The 19,265-nt window shown below is 35.4% G+C and overlaps 1 protein-coding gene across 1 annotated transcript in view; it reads right to left on the bottom strand.

Annotated features, from left to right (window-relative positions):
• Positions 1-19,265, bottom strand: part of ADGB (androglobin) — a 167,417-nt gene that overhangs the window by 97,334 nt on the left and 50,818 nt on the right. Inside the window, exons 11-12 of the mRNA XM_043999579.1 lie at positions 13,997-14,171; positions 8,014-8,104 (exon numbers count right to left, since the gene is read on the bottom strand). Coding sequence (XP_043855514.1) covers positions 8,014-8,104; positions 13,997-14,171 — 266 coding nt within the window. The remainder of the gene's footprint in view (positions 1-8,013; positions 8,105-13,996; positions 14,172-19,265) is intronic.

Here is a 19,265-nt window from a genome sequence, read left to right as displayed (position 1 = left end):
CTTGGGTATTTCTGACTCAGGATGCGGTGCTCTACCCTCTAGGCTGCCTAGCTAACTACTCAGCTGCCTAGAATATGGAGTTGGAACAGAATAGCATTCAAAAGGAACAAAACAGGTCTATTAGTAAGATATGCTCATGTGAGGAACTCCATGAAACAGAGAGGAGTGGGACATATTTGGGTGGGCATCAATAGATGAAGAAACAGAATCATGTCATTGAAGTATACTACCAATCAACAAGCGTGTATTAAATGATAACTATGTGCTACTACTGCAGTCTTGGGGGATACAAAGATCAAAATAAACAACATTAAAATAAACAATCTCCCTTAAGGAGATTACAATCTATTATGGTTAACACCAAAAATGTGTATAAGTAGATACAAGATTATATGCAAAGCAAATAAAAGGTAATTTGGAGCAGAAGGAACAGCAATTGAGGGAAACAGAAAGATAATACTTGGGCTGAACTCTGGAGGAGTCTAGGGATTCAGAACAAGAGGTGAAGGAGGTGAATAATCCAGGCAGAGAGTCATGGTAGGATCATAAATTTAGAGCCGAAAGGAACGAGGAGGCCATCTTGTCAAACTCCTTTACTTTACAAATGAATGAAATGAAGCCCACAGAGATTATGACTTGGTAGAGATCACACAAGTTTTACTGGCAAAGTTCACATTTGAACCCAGGTCCTTTCATCACAATTTAGAGCTCTTTCCATTGCACTATTTTGTACCTCTGAAATATGATACTTTTCATACCAACTAGGAAAATTATATTCATATTAAGTGAGTAATTCAGTGACCATTGTACCAGTTGTATTAGGTATCATTGGAAGTATAGAATAATATAATGCCTGACAGTTCTATAGTCAAATATAGTTTTTAAAACCCTTTACATATAACATGTCCTGGTAAATGTTTAACAACTGATCAGCTTTTGAAGAAAAAACGTATGCACAATATACTTTTAAGTTGAATCTGGATTGTTAACATTTTATCCATCACATTCTTAAATCCAGATGATAAACATTTTGCAAACCTTAAAGCAATATATAAATGGTAGCTGTTGTTATTATTTATTGCATTTGCATCTCCTGTACTTAGCACAGTATCAGGAATATAGTAGGAGTTTAGTAAATGTTTATTAATTAATTGACTGATCATTAGCTAAAAAGTAGAGATACTCGTCAATAGGCACAAAGCAAAAACTCTAGAAATTGTGTCCTGTTGTGGATTTCAAACTCTGGTAGCACTGTAATAACATTTTCTCACATATGAACAATGTCCTAATCCTGGTGAGTCTCAGATACTAAGTAAGACAAAGTCATATCACCACTTGAACGGCATCCTTTCAACTGCAACTAGGAATTATTTTTGGTAGTATTTATTAGCACCCCGGGATGACAAAAAGAAATATTGATATTGTCAATACCATGTTTAGAAGGGAGATAATGTTGAAGCCATTAAAGTTCAGAGTGCACTCTCACAAATGAAAACTTCCAGTGACACAGCAATGACTTGGAAAAAACCTCACTTCTTTGAAATATATTGCGATGTTGTTTTAGCTTTAGGATACCTGGTTTCCATTTCTTAGTGATTTATGAATGACCCTGGACAAGTGACTTACTGCCCTAGCTCTGCCTTACTTCTCTCATACGTAGATAATAATGTCAGTCTCCTGATGAGGTACCTAATAAATAGAATATATTATATGGTATTCAATATTAAAATGCTTTTCCTCCAAAAAAAAACTAAAGTTCCCAGAGAATTATTTACATGATGAATTTACAAGATGAGTATGTTCTGAGTCTTTTATCACTCAAGGAGTTTAGTCTATACATGCTAGTTGCCTTCTGTAATTTATACTAAATACGCTATCCAAGTTTGGTTACTACCCTAGCACATAGTAAATAACTAATTTAAATGATTTGATGTATTCAAGAAATAACTAAATGCCACATCATAACAATAATAAAGTACAGTGATGTTCCTTCTTCCACAGACTTCTGATATCATTCATCATTATTATCATAATTCTTATCCCCATTTTACAGATGAGGAAACTGAGCGAGGCAGATAGAGATAAAGTGACTTGCCCATGGTCACACAGATGGCAAGTATCTGAGGCTACATTTGAAATCACATCTTCCTGACTACAGGCCTAGGACTCTAACCCCTGCACTACCTAGCTGTTTTTGCTAGCTAGTTGTTTTTCCTTTCTTCAATTATGAAACCTGGAAGAGAGCCTTTCAAAGGCAAAGATAGAAGGTTGTTGTGTGCAGGACAGAAATTAGACCACTTTGACTGGACTATAAAATGTATAAAAAGGGATAATCTCTAATAAATCCATAAAGGCAGACTGGAGCCAGATTGTGAAGGATTTTTCTATTCATTTAGTATTTTATTTTTCTCCAAATACATGTAAAATGTTTACATTCATTTTTAAAACTTTGAGTTCCCCATTCCCTCCCTTCTCCCCCCCCACCATTGAGAAGGCAAACAATTCAATACAGGTTATACATCTGTAGTCATGCAAAACAGATTTCCATATTAGTCATGTTGTGAAAGAAAACAGATTAAAAAACCCTCAAAATAAAGTTTTAAAAGTTTGCTTCAATCTGTATTCAGACACCATCACTTCTTTACGTGGGAATGGATAACATTTTTCATTCTAAATCCTTCAGAATTGTCTTGGATCATTGTATTGTTGAGAATAGCTAAGTCATTCACAGCTGATCATCTTACAATATTGCTGTTTCTTTGTACATAGAACATTTCACTTTGCATCAGTTCATGTCAAGTCTTTCCAGGTTTTTCTGAGAGCATCCTGTTCATCATTTCTTATAACACAACAGTATTCCATTAAAATCACATACCACAATTTGTTTAGCCATTCCCCAATTGATGGCATCCCCTCAATTTCCAATTCTTTGCCACCAGAAAAGAGTTGCTATAAATATTTTTATATGTATAGAGAGATGTTTTTCCTTGATTTTTTTTTTATCTTTTTGGAAACCAACCTAGTAGTGGTATTGCTAGTTCAAAGGGTATGCATGGTTTTACAGCCTTTTGGGCATAGTTCCAAATTATTCTACAAAATGGTTGAATCAGTTCACAACTCCACCAACAGTGCATTATTTTCTCATTTTTTCCCACATCTCCTCCAACATTTGTATTTTTTCTTTTATGTACTATTAGCCAATGTAATAGGTATGAGGCAGTACCTCAGAATTGTTTTAATTTGCATTTCTCTAAGAAATAGTGATTTAGAGCATTTTTATATGGCTATAGATAGATTTTTTTTTAATTCTTCCAAGGTGGTATGATCTAAGGAGAGATGTATTGATTACTCTATCCTGGCCTGTACTCTGGTCTGTGTGTGATGACAAGCTTCCTTTTCTGTCCTGGAACTGTGATGAGGATTCCTCTCCATAGTGGCTACAAGCTCTGGTGTGCTAGTGCTCCTCCTTGCCCTGGGACTGCCACCCAGTACAGTGACCCAATACAAATATGAGCAAAGTAACAGAGTCCTGCCCCTAATGCCAGCAAACAGACCTCTGTAATCTCCTTCTCATCAGTTATTCAACCCCTTTACTCTCTGTGGGCTAAGAGCTATCAAAGCAACCACTGCTGTTGCTGATTCAGTGGCTTCCAAGGCCTGCTCCTGGTTTGCTGGGGCCTGGTCTACACCAGTGCTAGCCTGTGCTCCACTCTCATCGGGTGTCTGCACGCCTTCTAAATTGTCTTTGGCTGGAATATTATCATCCTTCCTTTTGTGGGTTCTGCTACTTCAATAATTGTTTTATGACATTATTTAAAGGTGTTCTGAGGGATTTTGGGGAGCTCAGGCAATTCACTGTCTTTTCTCCACCGTCTTGGCTTTGCCTCTCTCATGAAAGATTCTAAATCTTAAATGGAAGAATTTATATTTGATCCTAGAGGTAATAGGCACCTACTGGAACTTCTTGATCGGGGTCATTTGTTGTTGCTGTTTAGTTGTTTTTCATTCATGTCTGACTATGATCTCTTTTGGGGTTTTTTTGGCAAGGATACTGGAATGGCTTGTCTTTTTCTTTTCCAGCTCCTTTTATAGATGAGAAAACTGAAGCAAACAAGGTTAAGTCACTTGCCCAGGGTCATAAAACCAGTAACTGTCTGCGGTCAGATCTGAACTCAGGTCTTCCTAACTCTAGGCCCAGAACTCTATCCACTGCACCAACTAGCAGCTCCATGATAAAATACAAGCTTGAAAAGATCAAAATTGGGGGGCAGCTAGGTGGCGCAGTGGATAAAGCACTGGCCCTGGATTCAGGAAGACCTGAGTTCAAATCTGGCCTCAGACATTTGATACTTACTAGCTGTGTGACCTTGGGCAAATCACTTAACCCTCACTGCCCCACCCCAAAAAAAGAAAATATAAAAATTAATATTACCTTGAGTTTATATTGTATTGATTTCAACTTACTGATTGTACAATGTAATTGATTTTATGCTGCGGTGATTTTTATAATTCAGTCTTCATTTGCCTAAAACCACATTCCTATATCCTTGAGTTGAGCTCAAGAATATAGCTTTCCCTTCGAGTTAGTTTAAAGCTATAACTAATGGGGAAAACTGTTGTCTATGATACCTTCCACTTCTGGGGAAATTCCAGGACAAAAAGCCCTATAAGGTGATATTGTGTATTTCTACAAGGTATGTTTTCTATCCTTGCCTGTCTTTATACAATTAAGGAGTGTCTTATCTCCCTAACAACCCTCCTAGGAGCCAGGGAATCTCAAATTATCAGTCTACTAACAATGTTCTCAAGATGAGTCTCTTAAATCAGTCAAGCATTCCTTAATGACAGAGAGGGGTGGTTACTAGCCTCATATGGGTGTTAGCCAACTTTCCTTGTTGTAATAAATTATGTTATCCCCATCCTCATGATGCTGTCTACTCTTTTTTTTTTAAACGGGGCAATGGGGGTTAAGTGACTTGCCCAGGGTCATACAGCTAGTAAGTGTCAAGTGTCTGAGGCCAGATTTGAACTCAGATCCTCCTGAATCCAGGGCCAGTGCTTTATCTACTGCGTCACCTAGCCGCCCCCAATGCTGTCTACTCTTTAACCAATTCTACTGTCTTTCCCACCTATCCAATTCTGTCTCCTTTATTTCCCAAAACTATATGAAAGCTAATAAGCTCTAACTCAGGGTCTTTGGTCATTAAGAGAGGCCACTGACCCAATTTAATGGTTACTGATAACCTGTTAAATGAATCATGGTTAGATAACATAAGTTAAAAGTTGCATTAGCTCTTTTGGCTGTAAACTACTGACTTACATCGAACTTAAAGTCCATTCACATCTCCAGATATTAAAAAAAGAACTATAAACTGGACCTTATCCAGTCTACCATTTTAATTAATGGAGGAGGAGGAAGAGGAGAGAAGAAAGGAAGGAAGGAAGGAAGGAAGGAAGGAAGGAAGGAAGGAAGGAAGGAAGGAAGGAAGGAAGGAAGGAAGGAAGGAAGGAAGGAAGGAAGGAAGGAAAGAAGGAAGGAAGGAAGGAAGGAAGGAAGGAAGGAAGGAAGGAAGGAAGGAAGGAAGGAAGGAAGGAAGGAAGGAAGGAAGGAAGGAAGGAAGGAAGGAGGGAAGGAGAATCTGGCATGACTTGCTCTTGATAAAGCTATTCTGTGTCTCTGTGTTCAATGCTTCCTTTTCTAGATGTTCGTAATGTGTTCTAAAATTTTATCCCGTAAACAGAATCAAACTCATTAACCTATAGTTTGCAGATTCCAAATTGATCTCTTATTTTAATCAGCACATTTGCCATTCTTTTCTTCTATGACACCTCCCATATTCCAGTCTTTACAGATCATTGACAGGAGCTCAGGAATCACATTTGCAAGTTCTTCCAGTGCCACAGGTTGTAGTTCACCTGGGTCAAGTGATATGATTTCGCCAAGGTCATTTAAGTGTTCCTTCACTATTTCTTTACTTATCTTTGTTGTGAAATTAAACACTGATACTCTATTTTGTATTATTTATTAATTATTGATTGGGAATTGTATCTAGTCACTGGAATCAATATTTGTAGATCAAATGTAGACCTAATTGTATGGGTCTTATTTGTCAAATTTTGTAAGAGTTTAACTTCCCTATTATTACAAAGCCTCAATCCTGTGAGCTTTTGCTGACCATAGGGTAGATGAGTCAATCTGATCATAAGATGTTTGCCCGCCAAGAGACTTTCCAGAGAATGTTAGTCAACCCTATATTTTTCCCTGTTGCCTTGGGTTATAGAAATCCCACTCTAATTCAAACTAAGCAAATCCCACCCTTCATCTCTGTGTTAGACCAATTGCAATCTTAGTCTAGCAACTTATGTAACAAAATAATGTAACATAATAAAAAATGTAATAAAAGAACTCCTCTATCAGATGAATCCTTGGCTACTAAGGAGTGTTGAATCTCATTTATTGGCAATTTCCAGCTTTGCTAATAAATTGATTTGCTCAAAACTGTGTACCTCAGTTTCTCTTTATTGCAATTTTTATCACAACAATGTCAAATCCAAATTACCTATTTTTATTCTGATCTTTCCAAAGGTTATTCTCCTTGGCAGCAAACAAGAGTTAATCAGTTCACAAACTAAAGGAGTAAATTTTGTATCCTGAGAATTTGTGGGTTTCTCAATAGTTATTATTCTCTTTACATGAAGAACAAAGAGGAAGAGGAAGAAAGAGAGAACAAAAAGGAGGACAAAAAGAACACTTAATCCTTTTTGCCTCAATTTCCTCTTCTGTAAAATGAGGTGGAAAAAAAATAGCAAACCGCTCCAGTATATTTGCCAAGACAATCCCAAATGGGGTTATGAAGAATTGGAAAAAACTGAAAAACAACTGATTATGTACTTCCTTTATAGCAGGAAGTGTTTTCACCTTTCTTTGTGCCCCCAGAACAGTGCCTGGCACATAATATTTTAATAAATTATGGTTGACTTACAGACTTTGGCAGTTGAATGGAAGACGCCCTGGAGTGGGGAGAGTATTGAGTTAAAAAGACTAACTAGGGGGCAGCTAGGTGGTGCAGTGGATAAAGCAGCAGCCCTGGTTTCAGGAGGAACTGAGTTCAAATCCAGCCTCAGACACTTGACACTTACTAGTTCTATGACCCTGGCAAGTAATTTAACCCTCACTGCCCCACAAAAACAAACAAAAAACAAATAAATGAATGAATGAATGAATGCATAAATAAATAAATAAATGGATGGATGGATAGATAGATAGATAGATAGATAGATAGATAGATAGATAGATAGATAGATAGATAGATAGATAAAGACTAACAAGAAGCTATTACAATAGTATAGCATGTGATTATGAAAGACTTCACAAGGGTGGTGGCTATGTAAGGGGAGAGAGAGGGAAACATATGAGAGGTATTGTGAAGGTAGAAACAGCAAGACTTGGCAACAGAATATATATGAGTGAATGAGAGAGAGGAGCCAGAGATATGATGGTCTCAGAGTTGGAGTTAATGTGGAAATATGGCCCCTTCCTGACTAACCACAGAGCTAAATGTACAATACATTTTGACTCGATTTTATTTAATTTATATTATGCTTAGTTTTGATACATCTTATATTGTTTCTAAATTGCTTCGAGTGATGTTAGTTTACTTTTCTTCCCATTACCACCTCACCCTGTCCAAAAAGAGTATGAGTTCCTTAAGGACAAGAATCATGTAATTTTTGTAATAAACAGTGTACCTAGCAAAGTACTGATGAGGCACATAACAAATGCTGAAGAATACTTAAAGACTTGAATAGAATTAGGAGTGATAAATTATAAGCTCCTCAAAGCAAGGACCATTTCTTTTTTTAAAATCCTGAACACAGAACTCAAAACAATGCAATGACCACTATTCATTATATTTTCTCCTTAAAAAGTCAGGACCTTTATTCTGAAATGAAGCACAAAATAATGTTGTTGTGGTTAAATGTCCATTTGTTAGGAAATAATGATATACTTACGTTTCTGTTGGAATTGGAATTGGATTCATTCTGTAGTTCAAAAATGGGCTACAAATCTCAAGAAACTGTTCAGGTCTCCTTATTATTGGGTCTGAAAAGAGTAATTAATTGATTAGTTCAGTAAGTATTTATCAATTGCCTATTAAATACCAGGTAGAGAAGAGGATGTGTCAAAGTGGCAAAGGTTTCTTTCTAGATGACGAAAGTGAATGGTCATGAGAAAAGATGTGTGTGCTAAAGATACAAACTTGCTTATAATGATGCTGTTATAGTTGTTGTCTTACCTAGAGTCACAGGACTCTCTTCACCTTTTAAAAAATGTATTTTTATTCCAAAGGTAGGCAAATGGAGAAGAGAAAGGAGAAGGGGGGTAGGATGGAAGGGGATAAGTGGTTTTGTGTGTGTGTGTGTGTGTGTGTGTGTGTGTGTGTGTATCCTATAATGTGCCAAGCAATATGATAAGCACTTTACAAATATTCCCTCATTTGTTCCTCACAACCATCCTGTGAGTTAAGTATGGTTATTAGTCCCATTTTGCAGTTAAGAAAATTGAAGCAAACAGGGGTTAAGTGACTTACCTAGGCATTTATAGATATAAGTGCCTGAGGTTGGATTTGAATTCAGTGTTTTCCTGACTCCACACCCAGTGTTCTATCCACTATGACACCTAGTTGCCTACAGAATTATGTTAGTATCTAGGTTTTGAACTACCACTGATCAAAGAATGATTCATGGATTTAATTTGGATACCTTCATTGACTAAAGAATAATGAATCCTTAAGAATTATACAGGGGGCAGCTAGATGGCGCAGTGGATAGAACACTAGCCCTGGATTCAGGAGGACCTGAGTTCAAATCCAGCCTCAGACACTTGACACTTACTAGCTGTGTGACCCTGGGCAAGTCACTTAACCCCCACTGCCCCCCACACAAAAAAAGAATTATATAGTATTTGGTGACAGTTAGTTGATATCTAGACCTCTTACTAATTGTTTTGTTTTTCTTTTATCAGTCAGTTATTGCTGCAACCAGAGACCATGTATGTTCTTTAAAAAAGGACCGGGCATATGTCCCACAAAAAAGAGCCAGAATTCCAGGGGAAATGCCCTAGACCAATAGATTAAAGGGCTTCTAAGACCTCGATTGTTCAACTACATTATTAGCCTGCTTCCTGATCCTCATACCTAACAATCCATCTCTCATTTTTATGCCTTGGCACTGAAAGGCCCCCATGTCTGGAATGTTCTCTTTTCTCACCTTTGCCTCTCAGAATACCTTAATTCTTTTAAGATTCAGGTCAAACACCATCCTTTTCAGGAGACATAATTCTGTTTCCCCAGTTGCTGACTTCCCCTCTAAGGTCATCTTGATCTCTGTATATATTTTGCATATGCTTATTTATATACGTTATCTTCCCCATTAGAGTGAAGGCAGAGACTGAAGTTGCTTTTTCTTTGTATTGCTAGCATTTAACAAAGCACCTAGCACATAGTAAGCACTTAATAATTGCTTGTTGATAGACTGGCAGAGAGATGATGTACTAGATGTGAAGGATAAGACAAACATTTTCAGAAATGCATAGCTACTGTGTTCATTTGTTATGTTTGTCTATATGTATTTGTTTCTTGTTGAAAGCAAAGGCTTCTAATAAGGCAAAGGGTGACCTAGTAGATAGTAAAGGAGAAATATTTATAAATGAAAGAAAAGTACCAACTAAACATTTTAAAATACATAGAAAAAAAGAAATTTGGAAGGGGTCATAAGTAAGTGGGCCTTTTGTACTCTCTCCTTAAATGTAATATATATTTAAAAATCAACTATATATAATAGCTCACAATTTCAAATGTAATCCTATTTTTGCTCCTCTCAGATATTGAAATATTTCTATTTATCATTGTTAGCACCATATTTTTTAAAGTTAAAAGTAGGAAGAAAACTAAGAAAACATAATATCTTAAAAGCCAAGGAAAGAGTGTTACAACTAAGAGGTAAACAATGTCAAAAGCTGCAGGGAGGTCAGGACAATAAGGACTGAGAAGAGGATTCTAGACTTGATGATGAGGGGGATTAATGGTGACCTGTGAGAGAGTAGTTTTGTCAGAATATTGGGGACAGATGTCAGACTATCAGAGGTTCAAGAATGAGTAGGTGATGAAAAGGTAGAAATATTTCATTTACATTCACCATTCAGGAAAAAGGATATGCTGTCCTAAGAAGTGAGGAAGAAAAAGTATTGAATATGGGAGAAAACAGGTAAGTACAAAAAATATTTCTACTGATTATAACAATAATCATAACTGGGAAAATCTTACTCCTAAATTCCTGCCCTACTAAAGACATCAACTTACTTCACTATCTATTACATTGATAAAATAGGAACATACATGATTCCACTTGTTACAAGCTCTGCTCTGATGGAAGTTCAAGGTAATAATAAACTCAGACATTGTTATGTTCCTCAGATTTTCTGTCTTCAGGAATGTCTATGCCAGCCTTTTATTTAAATGATGAAATACATTTTATTTTAATAGCTACATTAATTAAATAGAAGCATGTGACAATTTGTCAACTCTACCAAAATAGTTGTAGTATTTATCATTATTGGTAATTAAAAGGAATTTACATAGACAAAGGACATGGGTGTGAGTCAAGTAGGTTGGAATGATCACCAAAAAAAATGAAGGGTGAGAAAGAGGATGGACTGGAAGAAGGGAGAAGGGAGAGGTAGAATGGGGAAATTTTTCTCACAAAAAAGAGTTGCAGGAAGAGCTTTTACAATGGAGGAAAAATGGAGAAAGTGGTAAGCAATGTTTGAACCTCATTCACTTCAGAAGTAGTTCTAAGAAGGTAGAATATATATATATGTGTGTGTGTGTGTGTGTGTGTGTGTGTGTGCGTGCGTGTGTGTATGTATGTATATATACTTATATACACATATGTATATAAATGAATGAATGTGTGTACGTATGTACATACATACATACATACATACACACATTCAGTTTGTGTATAGAAATGTAACTTACCCAGTAGGGACATAGGAGAGGAAAGGGATAAAAGAAAGAAGGGGTAATCACAAAAAGGGAGGATTAAGTAAGGCAGTGGTTAGAAGCAAAATAGACTTTTAATGAGGGACAGGATAAAAAGAGAGGGTAAGAAACATGAAAATGGGACAGAATGAAATACACACTTAGTAATCATAATTTTAAGTATGAATGGGATTAACTCACCCATAAAACAGAAGCAGCTAAGAGAATGGACCAAAATCCAACAATATGTTGTTTATAAAAGACACAATTGAAAAAGAAAGACACACAGAGAGAGTTAAAATAATGAGCTGGGGGCAGCTAGGTGGCGCAGTGGATAGAGCACCAGCCCTGGAGTCAGGAGTACCTGAGTTCAAATCTTGCCTCAGACACTTAACACTTACTAGCTGAGTGACCCTGGGCAAGTCACTTAACCCCAATTGTTTCACTAAAAAATAAAATAAAATAAAAAATAAAAAAATAAAATAAAGGGCTGGAGCAGGATCTGATATGCTTCAGTTAAAATTTTTAAAAATCAGGGATAACAATCATGATCTCAGACAAAGCAAAAGCAAAAATAGACCTAATTAAGAGATAATAAAGGAAATTACATTATGCTAAAAGGTACCATATTTAAGGAAGAAATATCAAAAATTTTATAGCAAGTTTCTCTGATATAGGCCTCATTTCTCAAATGTTTAATGAACTTTATAAAAATAAGAGCCATTCCCCAATTGATAAATGATCAAAGGATATAAACAGGCAGTTTTCATGAGAAGGAATCAAAACTACTTATAGTCATATGAAAAAATGTTCTAAATTACTATTGATTAGAGAAAAGCAAATTAAAACAGCTCTGAGGTGCCACCTACCACTTATCAAAAATGACAAATACAGGAGGGGATAAGGGAAACATAGGAACACTAATGAATGGCTAGTGGAATAGTAAACTGGTCCAACCATTCTGGAGAACAATTTAGAACTATGCACAAAGAGCTATACAAGTATGCATACCCTTTGACCCAGCAAAACCACTACAAGGTCTATATTCCAACGAAATCAAAGAAAAAGGGCCTATATACAAAAAAAAAATACTTATAGCAACTCTTTTTTTTTGTGGTGGCAAAAAATTGGAAATCAAGGGAATGTTCACTAATTGGGGAATGGCTGATCAAGCTGTGGCATAACATTGTAACGGAGAACTACTGTACTATAAGAAATGATGAGAAGGTGCTTTCAGGGAAGTGGAAAAAAAACATGGCAAGACTTATATAAACTAATGCACCGTGAAATGAGAAAAACCAGAAAATCTGTACACAGTAACAGTAATGTTGTAGGGATGATCAATTTCAAGACTTAGCTACTCTGATCAATACAATAATCCAAGACAATTCCAAAGGGCTCATGATGGAAAAAAAAATGCTATCTACCTCCAGAGAAAGAACAAATGATTTCTGGGTACAAACTGAAGTATAATTGTGGGATGCAGGACATAAAAAATGGAATATCCATATAAGGGATGGAATGTGAATCCCAAGACAGGCAGTATGAATATCCATGTAAGGAAGAGCTATATATGTCCTGCACTTAAAGTCACCATTTAAACTAATCAGTATCTTCTTCATGAACACTGCAAACAATGAATAAAGTTAGTTAGAACACAGAAGCCCCCTTGCCCTATGTAACCTGCATGTATAAATATCAGAAGGGAACGGGAGAGAATTTGCAGGAATTCAAAGAAATCCACAATGTCCACCTGTCACCAAGGACATACTGGCTGCCCAGTGGGTAAGCCTCCTCTAAATAAATTCTATTTCTTTCACCCTGAAGGTGCCAATGGCTTTCTTTGGTATTAAGTTTTCATCTAGATATGGAGGCGTTATACACCTGAGTCCCTGCCATACCCCACAATAATTTTTTCTTAATTTTTTTGCTTTATTTTCAATAGGACTAACACAGAAATATGTTCTACATGATTTCATATGCATAACTGATATCATATTGTTCACCTCAATGGGTGGGGCAAGGTGTGTGAAAAGGAGAGAATCTGGAACTCAAAATTTGAAAATGCTTTATTCACTGCCACCACCAAACTGCCCTTAAAAATATTTTTAAAAAGAAATAAAAAGGGGCGGCTAGGTGGCGCAGTGGATAAAGCACCGGCCTTGGATTCGGGAGTACCTGCGTTCAAATTCGGCCTCAGATATTTGACACTTACTAGCTGTGCGACCCTGGGCAAGTCACTTAACCCCCAATACCCTGCAAAAAAATAAAAAAAAAAAAGAATGAGTCTAAAAAGAAATAAAGAGGGCAGCTAGGTGGCGCAGTAGACAAAGCACCAGCCCTGGATTCAGGAGTACCCGAGTTCAAATCTGGCCTCAGACACTTCACACTTACTAGCTGTGTGACCCTGGGCAAGTCACTTAACCCCCACTGCCCTGCAAAAAAGAAAGAAACAAAGAACAAATAGGTGGAAGAATATTCAGTGCTCAGGGCTAGGCCTTACTAATCTAATAGAAATGACAATAGTACCAAAGTTAATTAAAAAAAATTAATGCTAGATCAATCAAACTATCAAAGGGATACCTTTCTTCATTGTTTTTGCTTTTTAAAAAAGATATGGCTAATATAAAAATATGTTTTGCATTATTTTATAAGTATAACTGATATATTGCTTGCCTTCTCAGTGGATGTGGGAGGGAAGGAGAGAATTTGGCACTCAGAATTTAAAAATAAAAGAATGTTAAAAATAAATAATTTTTAAAAGTAAAAAATATGAAAATAGAGAAACAAAAAAAATTAAATATGAGAAAAAAGAAGACCATTGAATTTACTTTGGATTTGGATTTGTTAAACAACCCTACCAATCTAAATTACAAGGGAGCCTCTGAAGCCTTCAATCAGGAGATTAGTAAATTAGAAATGATCATTTCCTAAACAACAAATAAGAAACAAACCTTGAGGTTCATCTGTCACAACAGTCTCTTTCTTTTGGCGAATAAGTTTCCAAGCAGGTACAGGTGGTGGTTTTGGTGGAGCTATTAGTGGACAAGACCTAGTTCTGGTCACTAGCACAGGATGGCTACGTATATGGCAAAGTCCATATTCTCGGAGCTTCTCAGCAGATTCTGTCTAAAAGATACAAGATAGAGATGGCAAAGAGAATGAGGGCAAAAGTATCCTTTGAATTCCAAGCTTAATTCAGAACAAGACGAATACAATTTTATTGTTTCAGATACTGCTTGGAAAGGGTCATCATCAATTAGGCTGTGAAAATTGCTTTAGATTTTCTGGTAATGGCATGCATTGTAACAAGATTTGAAATGTTTTAGGTGGATCAAATATTAACCCTATTTTGTAGATGATAACATTGAGATTTAGTGAGGTTAGACAATCTGCTCAAGGTCACTGTAAGGGTAGGAGCTAATTACCTCGACTCACTTAAAGTAATCAATACTCAAACCCAAGTCTCTGACTCCAAAGAATAATGTATTACAACATTGAAAAATAACTATTACATTTATAGCTAAAAAATTGAGATAGTTGTCACAGCCCCATTCTAGGATAATATACATTTAGACAGTTAATTGGCAGCAAAGCTGAAACTTATAAATTGTGACCTATAGTGAATTTCAAATTCCAATTGTATTGTCAAGATTAAGGTTTCCAAATATGATTAGAAATCCTAATCCTATTTTTAATCCTATTGAACTTGATACACTAAGTAAAACTGAGTCACGTTAGCACTTCAATGGTGTCCTTTGTTGGTGGTATTTATCAAGTCAGAGACCTAGGATGACAGAAATATAGTACTATTGTAAATACTATATTTAGATTAAATAGCTAAAGCCATTAGAATTCTCAGAAATTTTTTTAATAGGATGATATGTTCTGGGTATTTTATCCTTCAAGCAGTTGTGTCTACAAACTAGAATAAACCCTGGGGTCAAAAGACCCAGATTCAATCCCCAGATCTAGTATTTATGCTCTGTGAGACCTTATCAATTTCCTTAAGTCTCAGTTATCTGCAATATGATGGGCTTAATGGCTTTTGAAGTCTCTTCCAAAGCTAAATCTACAATTCTATGAGTTTCCTCCTACAATTTAAATGTTATATGTCAGTTGACATCCATTTTTTCCCCCTAAGGTATAGTTACCAACTACCCCTGATAACCTTTAGCCACCCTACCCCTTATTGTCCCTAGTAGAAAAAAAATCATAAAAAACAACAATCTTCTCTTTGGGGTATTTAAAGACTTTCACAACCTTTCCTAAATTGGACTAAATTACCTTGACTAATCAGATATATTAATTGTATGTCTCTCTGTTCCAATCAAACTTGGCATTTTATTTTCTATCTCGGTGCCTTTGCCAAACTATCCCCTCTATCTAGAATGCAGTCAATCCTTACTTCCACCTCTTAGAAACTTTAGCTTCCTTTAAAACTCAGGTAGTTTATAAAGTGCAAAACTAGCAATACCTAGAAAAGGGAAGAATGATAACAAATAACCAATATAGCCTCAAGAACAAGTCACCAAAGAGTACAGGGTTACTAGGCTGGTAGATCAGATACGTGCTGCAGAAAAATTATTGAATTCAAATTAATTATAACTACAGTGTGGGCCAAAAGTCACAAAAGGTCTGATGTTTTAATAACTTTTTGAAAATTATTTTCAAATAATTTATGCCATTTACAAAATTTTACCCCTTCATGACTTTTGGCCTACCCTGTATAATCATTAACAATAAAATCCAAGTGTAGAATTTCTGTATTGGAATATCTCAGATATATTAAATTTGCAGATCAATTTTGTAGGTGACTCAAAACTTGGAAAGAAGAACTAATATGCTGCATGGCAGAGTCAATGTCCAGCATGGTCCTTAGGCTAAAGCTGCAGGCTACATTAAAAGAAACATAATGAAATAGAAAAGATGATCAACAGATTGTATTTGTTACAGAAGATCCAGAAGCAAGTTAGATAAAACCAAAGAAATTTACTATTGGTGTTAAGGATTCATTATTCAACAAAACCTCATAGGAAACATAGAATACAGTATGGCAGAAATAAGTCTAGAAAAGTATCTAAACCATAATAAGCTCCAAATGAGTATATGACCTAACAATAAAAAGTCACATCACAAACAAATTCAAAGATCAAAGAAGGAGATGCCTCTCACAACTATGTATGGTGAAGACTTATTAAGGGAAAGAGGGGATGACAGGAAAAAATGGGCAATTTATATTATATAAATCTGAAAAGTTTTTTGCATAAAAAATCTCATGCAGTTAAAATTAGTAGGGGAAAACTTACTGTGGAAAATCTTTGCAGCATATTTCTCTGATAAAGGTCTATTATTCAAGATATACTGAGTACTAATTCAGATATATAACAATGGTCATTCCTTGATGGATGAATTTTCAGTCACAAGACATGAATTAGCATTTTTCAAAAGAAAAGGAAGCTATCAAGAACCATATGAAATATCCCAAGTCATTAATAATAAGATAAATGAAAATTTAAATAACTGTAGTTCTACCTCATACCAATAAGATTTGCAAGGATAACAAAAAAAGGAAAATAGCAATTGTTGAAGGGTATGTGGAAAGACAGGTATAATAATCCACTGTTATTTTAATTCAATTCTATTTTATTTTATTCCATATTCTGATATTCTTTCCTTCCTATCTCTCCTCCCTTACCCATTAAGAATGAAAGAAAAATAAAATTGATTACAAATATGTATAGTGAAGTAAAACAAATTCCTGCATTAGCCACATCGAAAAATATTCAATTTGTATGGTGAGTCCATAATCTCTCTATCTGGACTGAGATAGCATGTTTCATCATGAGTACTCAGGAACTGTGATTGGCACCATTGTATTGATCAAATTTCCTAAGTCTTTCAGAGTTTGTCTTTATAGCATTGATGTTATTATATAAATCGTTTTCCAGGATCTACTCATTCCTTTGCTTTAGTTCATATATTTATTTAGACTTTTCTAAAAACCATCCCCTTCATTTCTTACAACACAATAGTATTCCATCACATACATATATGATAATATATATTAACCATTCCCCAATTGATAGTCACCCTCTGTTTCCAATTCTTTGCCACCATGAAGATAGCTACTACAAATATTTTGTACTTATGAAAACAAATGTTGAAAAAACTATCTTTACATGTAACTGGAAAATAAAATACTTTTATGATTTAAAATTTTTTTAATTAAAAAATATATATTTGTATATTTAGGTCATTTTTCTCCTTCTTTGGTATCTTTGGGATATTCTAGCAAAGATATTCCTGGATCATATTTTAATAGCTTTTGGGACATAGTTCCAAATTGTTTTCACAATGGATATAGGTGTTCACAGCTTCCCCCACAATGCATTAATGTACCTGTTTTCCCCCAACCCCTCTAGCATTTGCTATTTCCCATTTTTGTCAACTTTGCAAATCTAAAGGATGTGAGGTTGTACCTATTTTTTTTAAATTATATTTCTTTAACTATTAGTAATTAAAACATTCTTTTTCCACATGGCTATTGATAACTTGTATTTCCTTCTCTGAAAGTTGCCTATTTATAACCTTAAATCATTTATCAAGTCAGTTCCTACATATCTTTAAAAGAAGACCTTGGGGCAGCTAGATGGCGCAGTGGATAGAGCACCAGCCCTGGAATCAGGAGTACCTGAGTTCAAATCCGGCCTCAGACACTTAACACTTAACTAGCTGTGTGACCCTGGGCAAGTCACTTAACCCCAATTGCCTCACTAAAAAAAAAAAAAAAAAAAAAAAAAAAAAAAAAAAAAGACCTTTATCAGCGTATTTTTCCCCAAATTTTTGTTTCTCTTTGGATTTTAGCTGCATTTGGATTTGTTCTAAAGTTTTTAATTGTACATAATCAAAATTGTCCACTTTACCTCCTGTTAACCTCTCTTGTTTGGTCATGAATTCTCCCCCAGATGTCTTTTTTTTTTTTTTTTGCTCTAAATCATGTACCCATTTGGAGTTTGTCTTGGAATACAGTGTGAAATCTTGATCTACATTTAACATGCCAGACTGCTTATCAGTTTTCCTAACATTTTTCAAAAGAATAAAATAGTAAGTTCTTGTCCTAATGGCCAGAATCTTTGGGTTTGTCAAACATTAGGCTGGGGGCAGCTAGGTGGAACAGTGGATAAAGCACCAGCCCTGGATTCAGGAGGACCTGAGTTCAAATCTGCCCTCAAACACTTGACTCTTACTAGCTATGTGACCCTGGGCAAGGCACTTAACCCTCACTGCCCCACAAAAACAATCAATCAAACAAACAAACAAAAAGAAAAAAAGCCTATCAGGCTACAATCCTCATTGCTTCTATATATTCTATATCTAATCAATTCTGCTGATTAACCTCTATTTATTACCCAGTATAAAATTGTTTTAAACATTTCAGCTTTGTAGTATAGTTTGAAATATGCTGCTGCCAAGCCTCTTTCCTTCCCTCTTTATTCCCAATAATTATTTTGATATTCTTGATATTTTTTCCTGCAGATGAATTTTGTTATTATTTTTCCTAGCCCTCTAAAGTAATCCTTTGGCAGTTTGGTTGTTATATAACTAAATAAGTAAAGTAATTTAGCTAGTTTTATATTTTTATCATATTGACTTGTCCTGCCCAAGAACAATTCATACTTCTCTAATTATTTAGATCTGTATTTATTTCTGTAAAGAATGTTTTGTCCCTGTGTTCATATAGTTCCTCTGTGTATGTTGGCAGATAGACTCCTATCTCTTCCTGATGGATTTTTGGTAATCTACAGAAATGGTAAGGATTTCTGCGGTTTTATTTTATATCTTGCAAATTTGTCAAAGTTTTAATTATTTAAAAGAGATTATTTTAATTGACTCTCTAGGGTTCTCTAGGTAATATATCATACTGCCTGCAAAAGGTAACAATTTTATTTCCTCTTTGCCTACACTTAGTCCTTCAATTTCTTTGTCTTGTCTTATTGCTACAGCTAGTAGATCTAGTATTTTATTGAAGAGTAATGGTGATAATGGACATCTTTGCTTTATCTTTGATCCTTTTGGAAAAGCCATGGGTTTTTAACCATTACAGATAATTCTGGTTCTTGGCTTTAGCTAGGTAATACAATTGAAAAAAAGCTCAACTTACTGCCATGCTTTATAGGGTTTTGAACAGAAATGGCTATTGTCTATTTCCAAAACCTTTTT

Source organism: Dromiciops gliroides, chromosome 4, assembly GCF_019393635.1.
Source record: "Dromiciops gliroides isolate mDroGli1 chromosome 4, mDroGli1.pri, whole genome shotgun sequence".
NCBI lineage: Eukaryota > Metazoa > Chordata > Mammalia > Microbiotheria > Microbiotheriidae > Dromiciops > Dromiciops gliroides.
The sequence above is the reverse complement of the archived record's forward strand: the minus strand, read 5'-3'. Positions and strand labels throughout refer to the sequence as shown.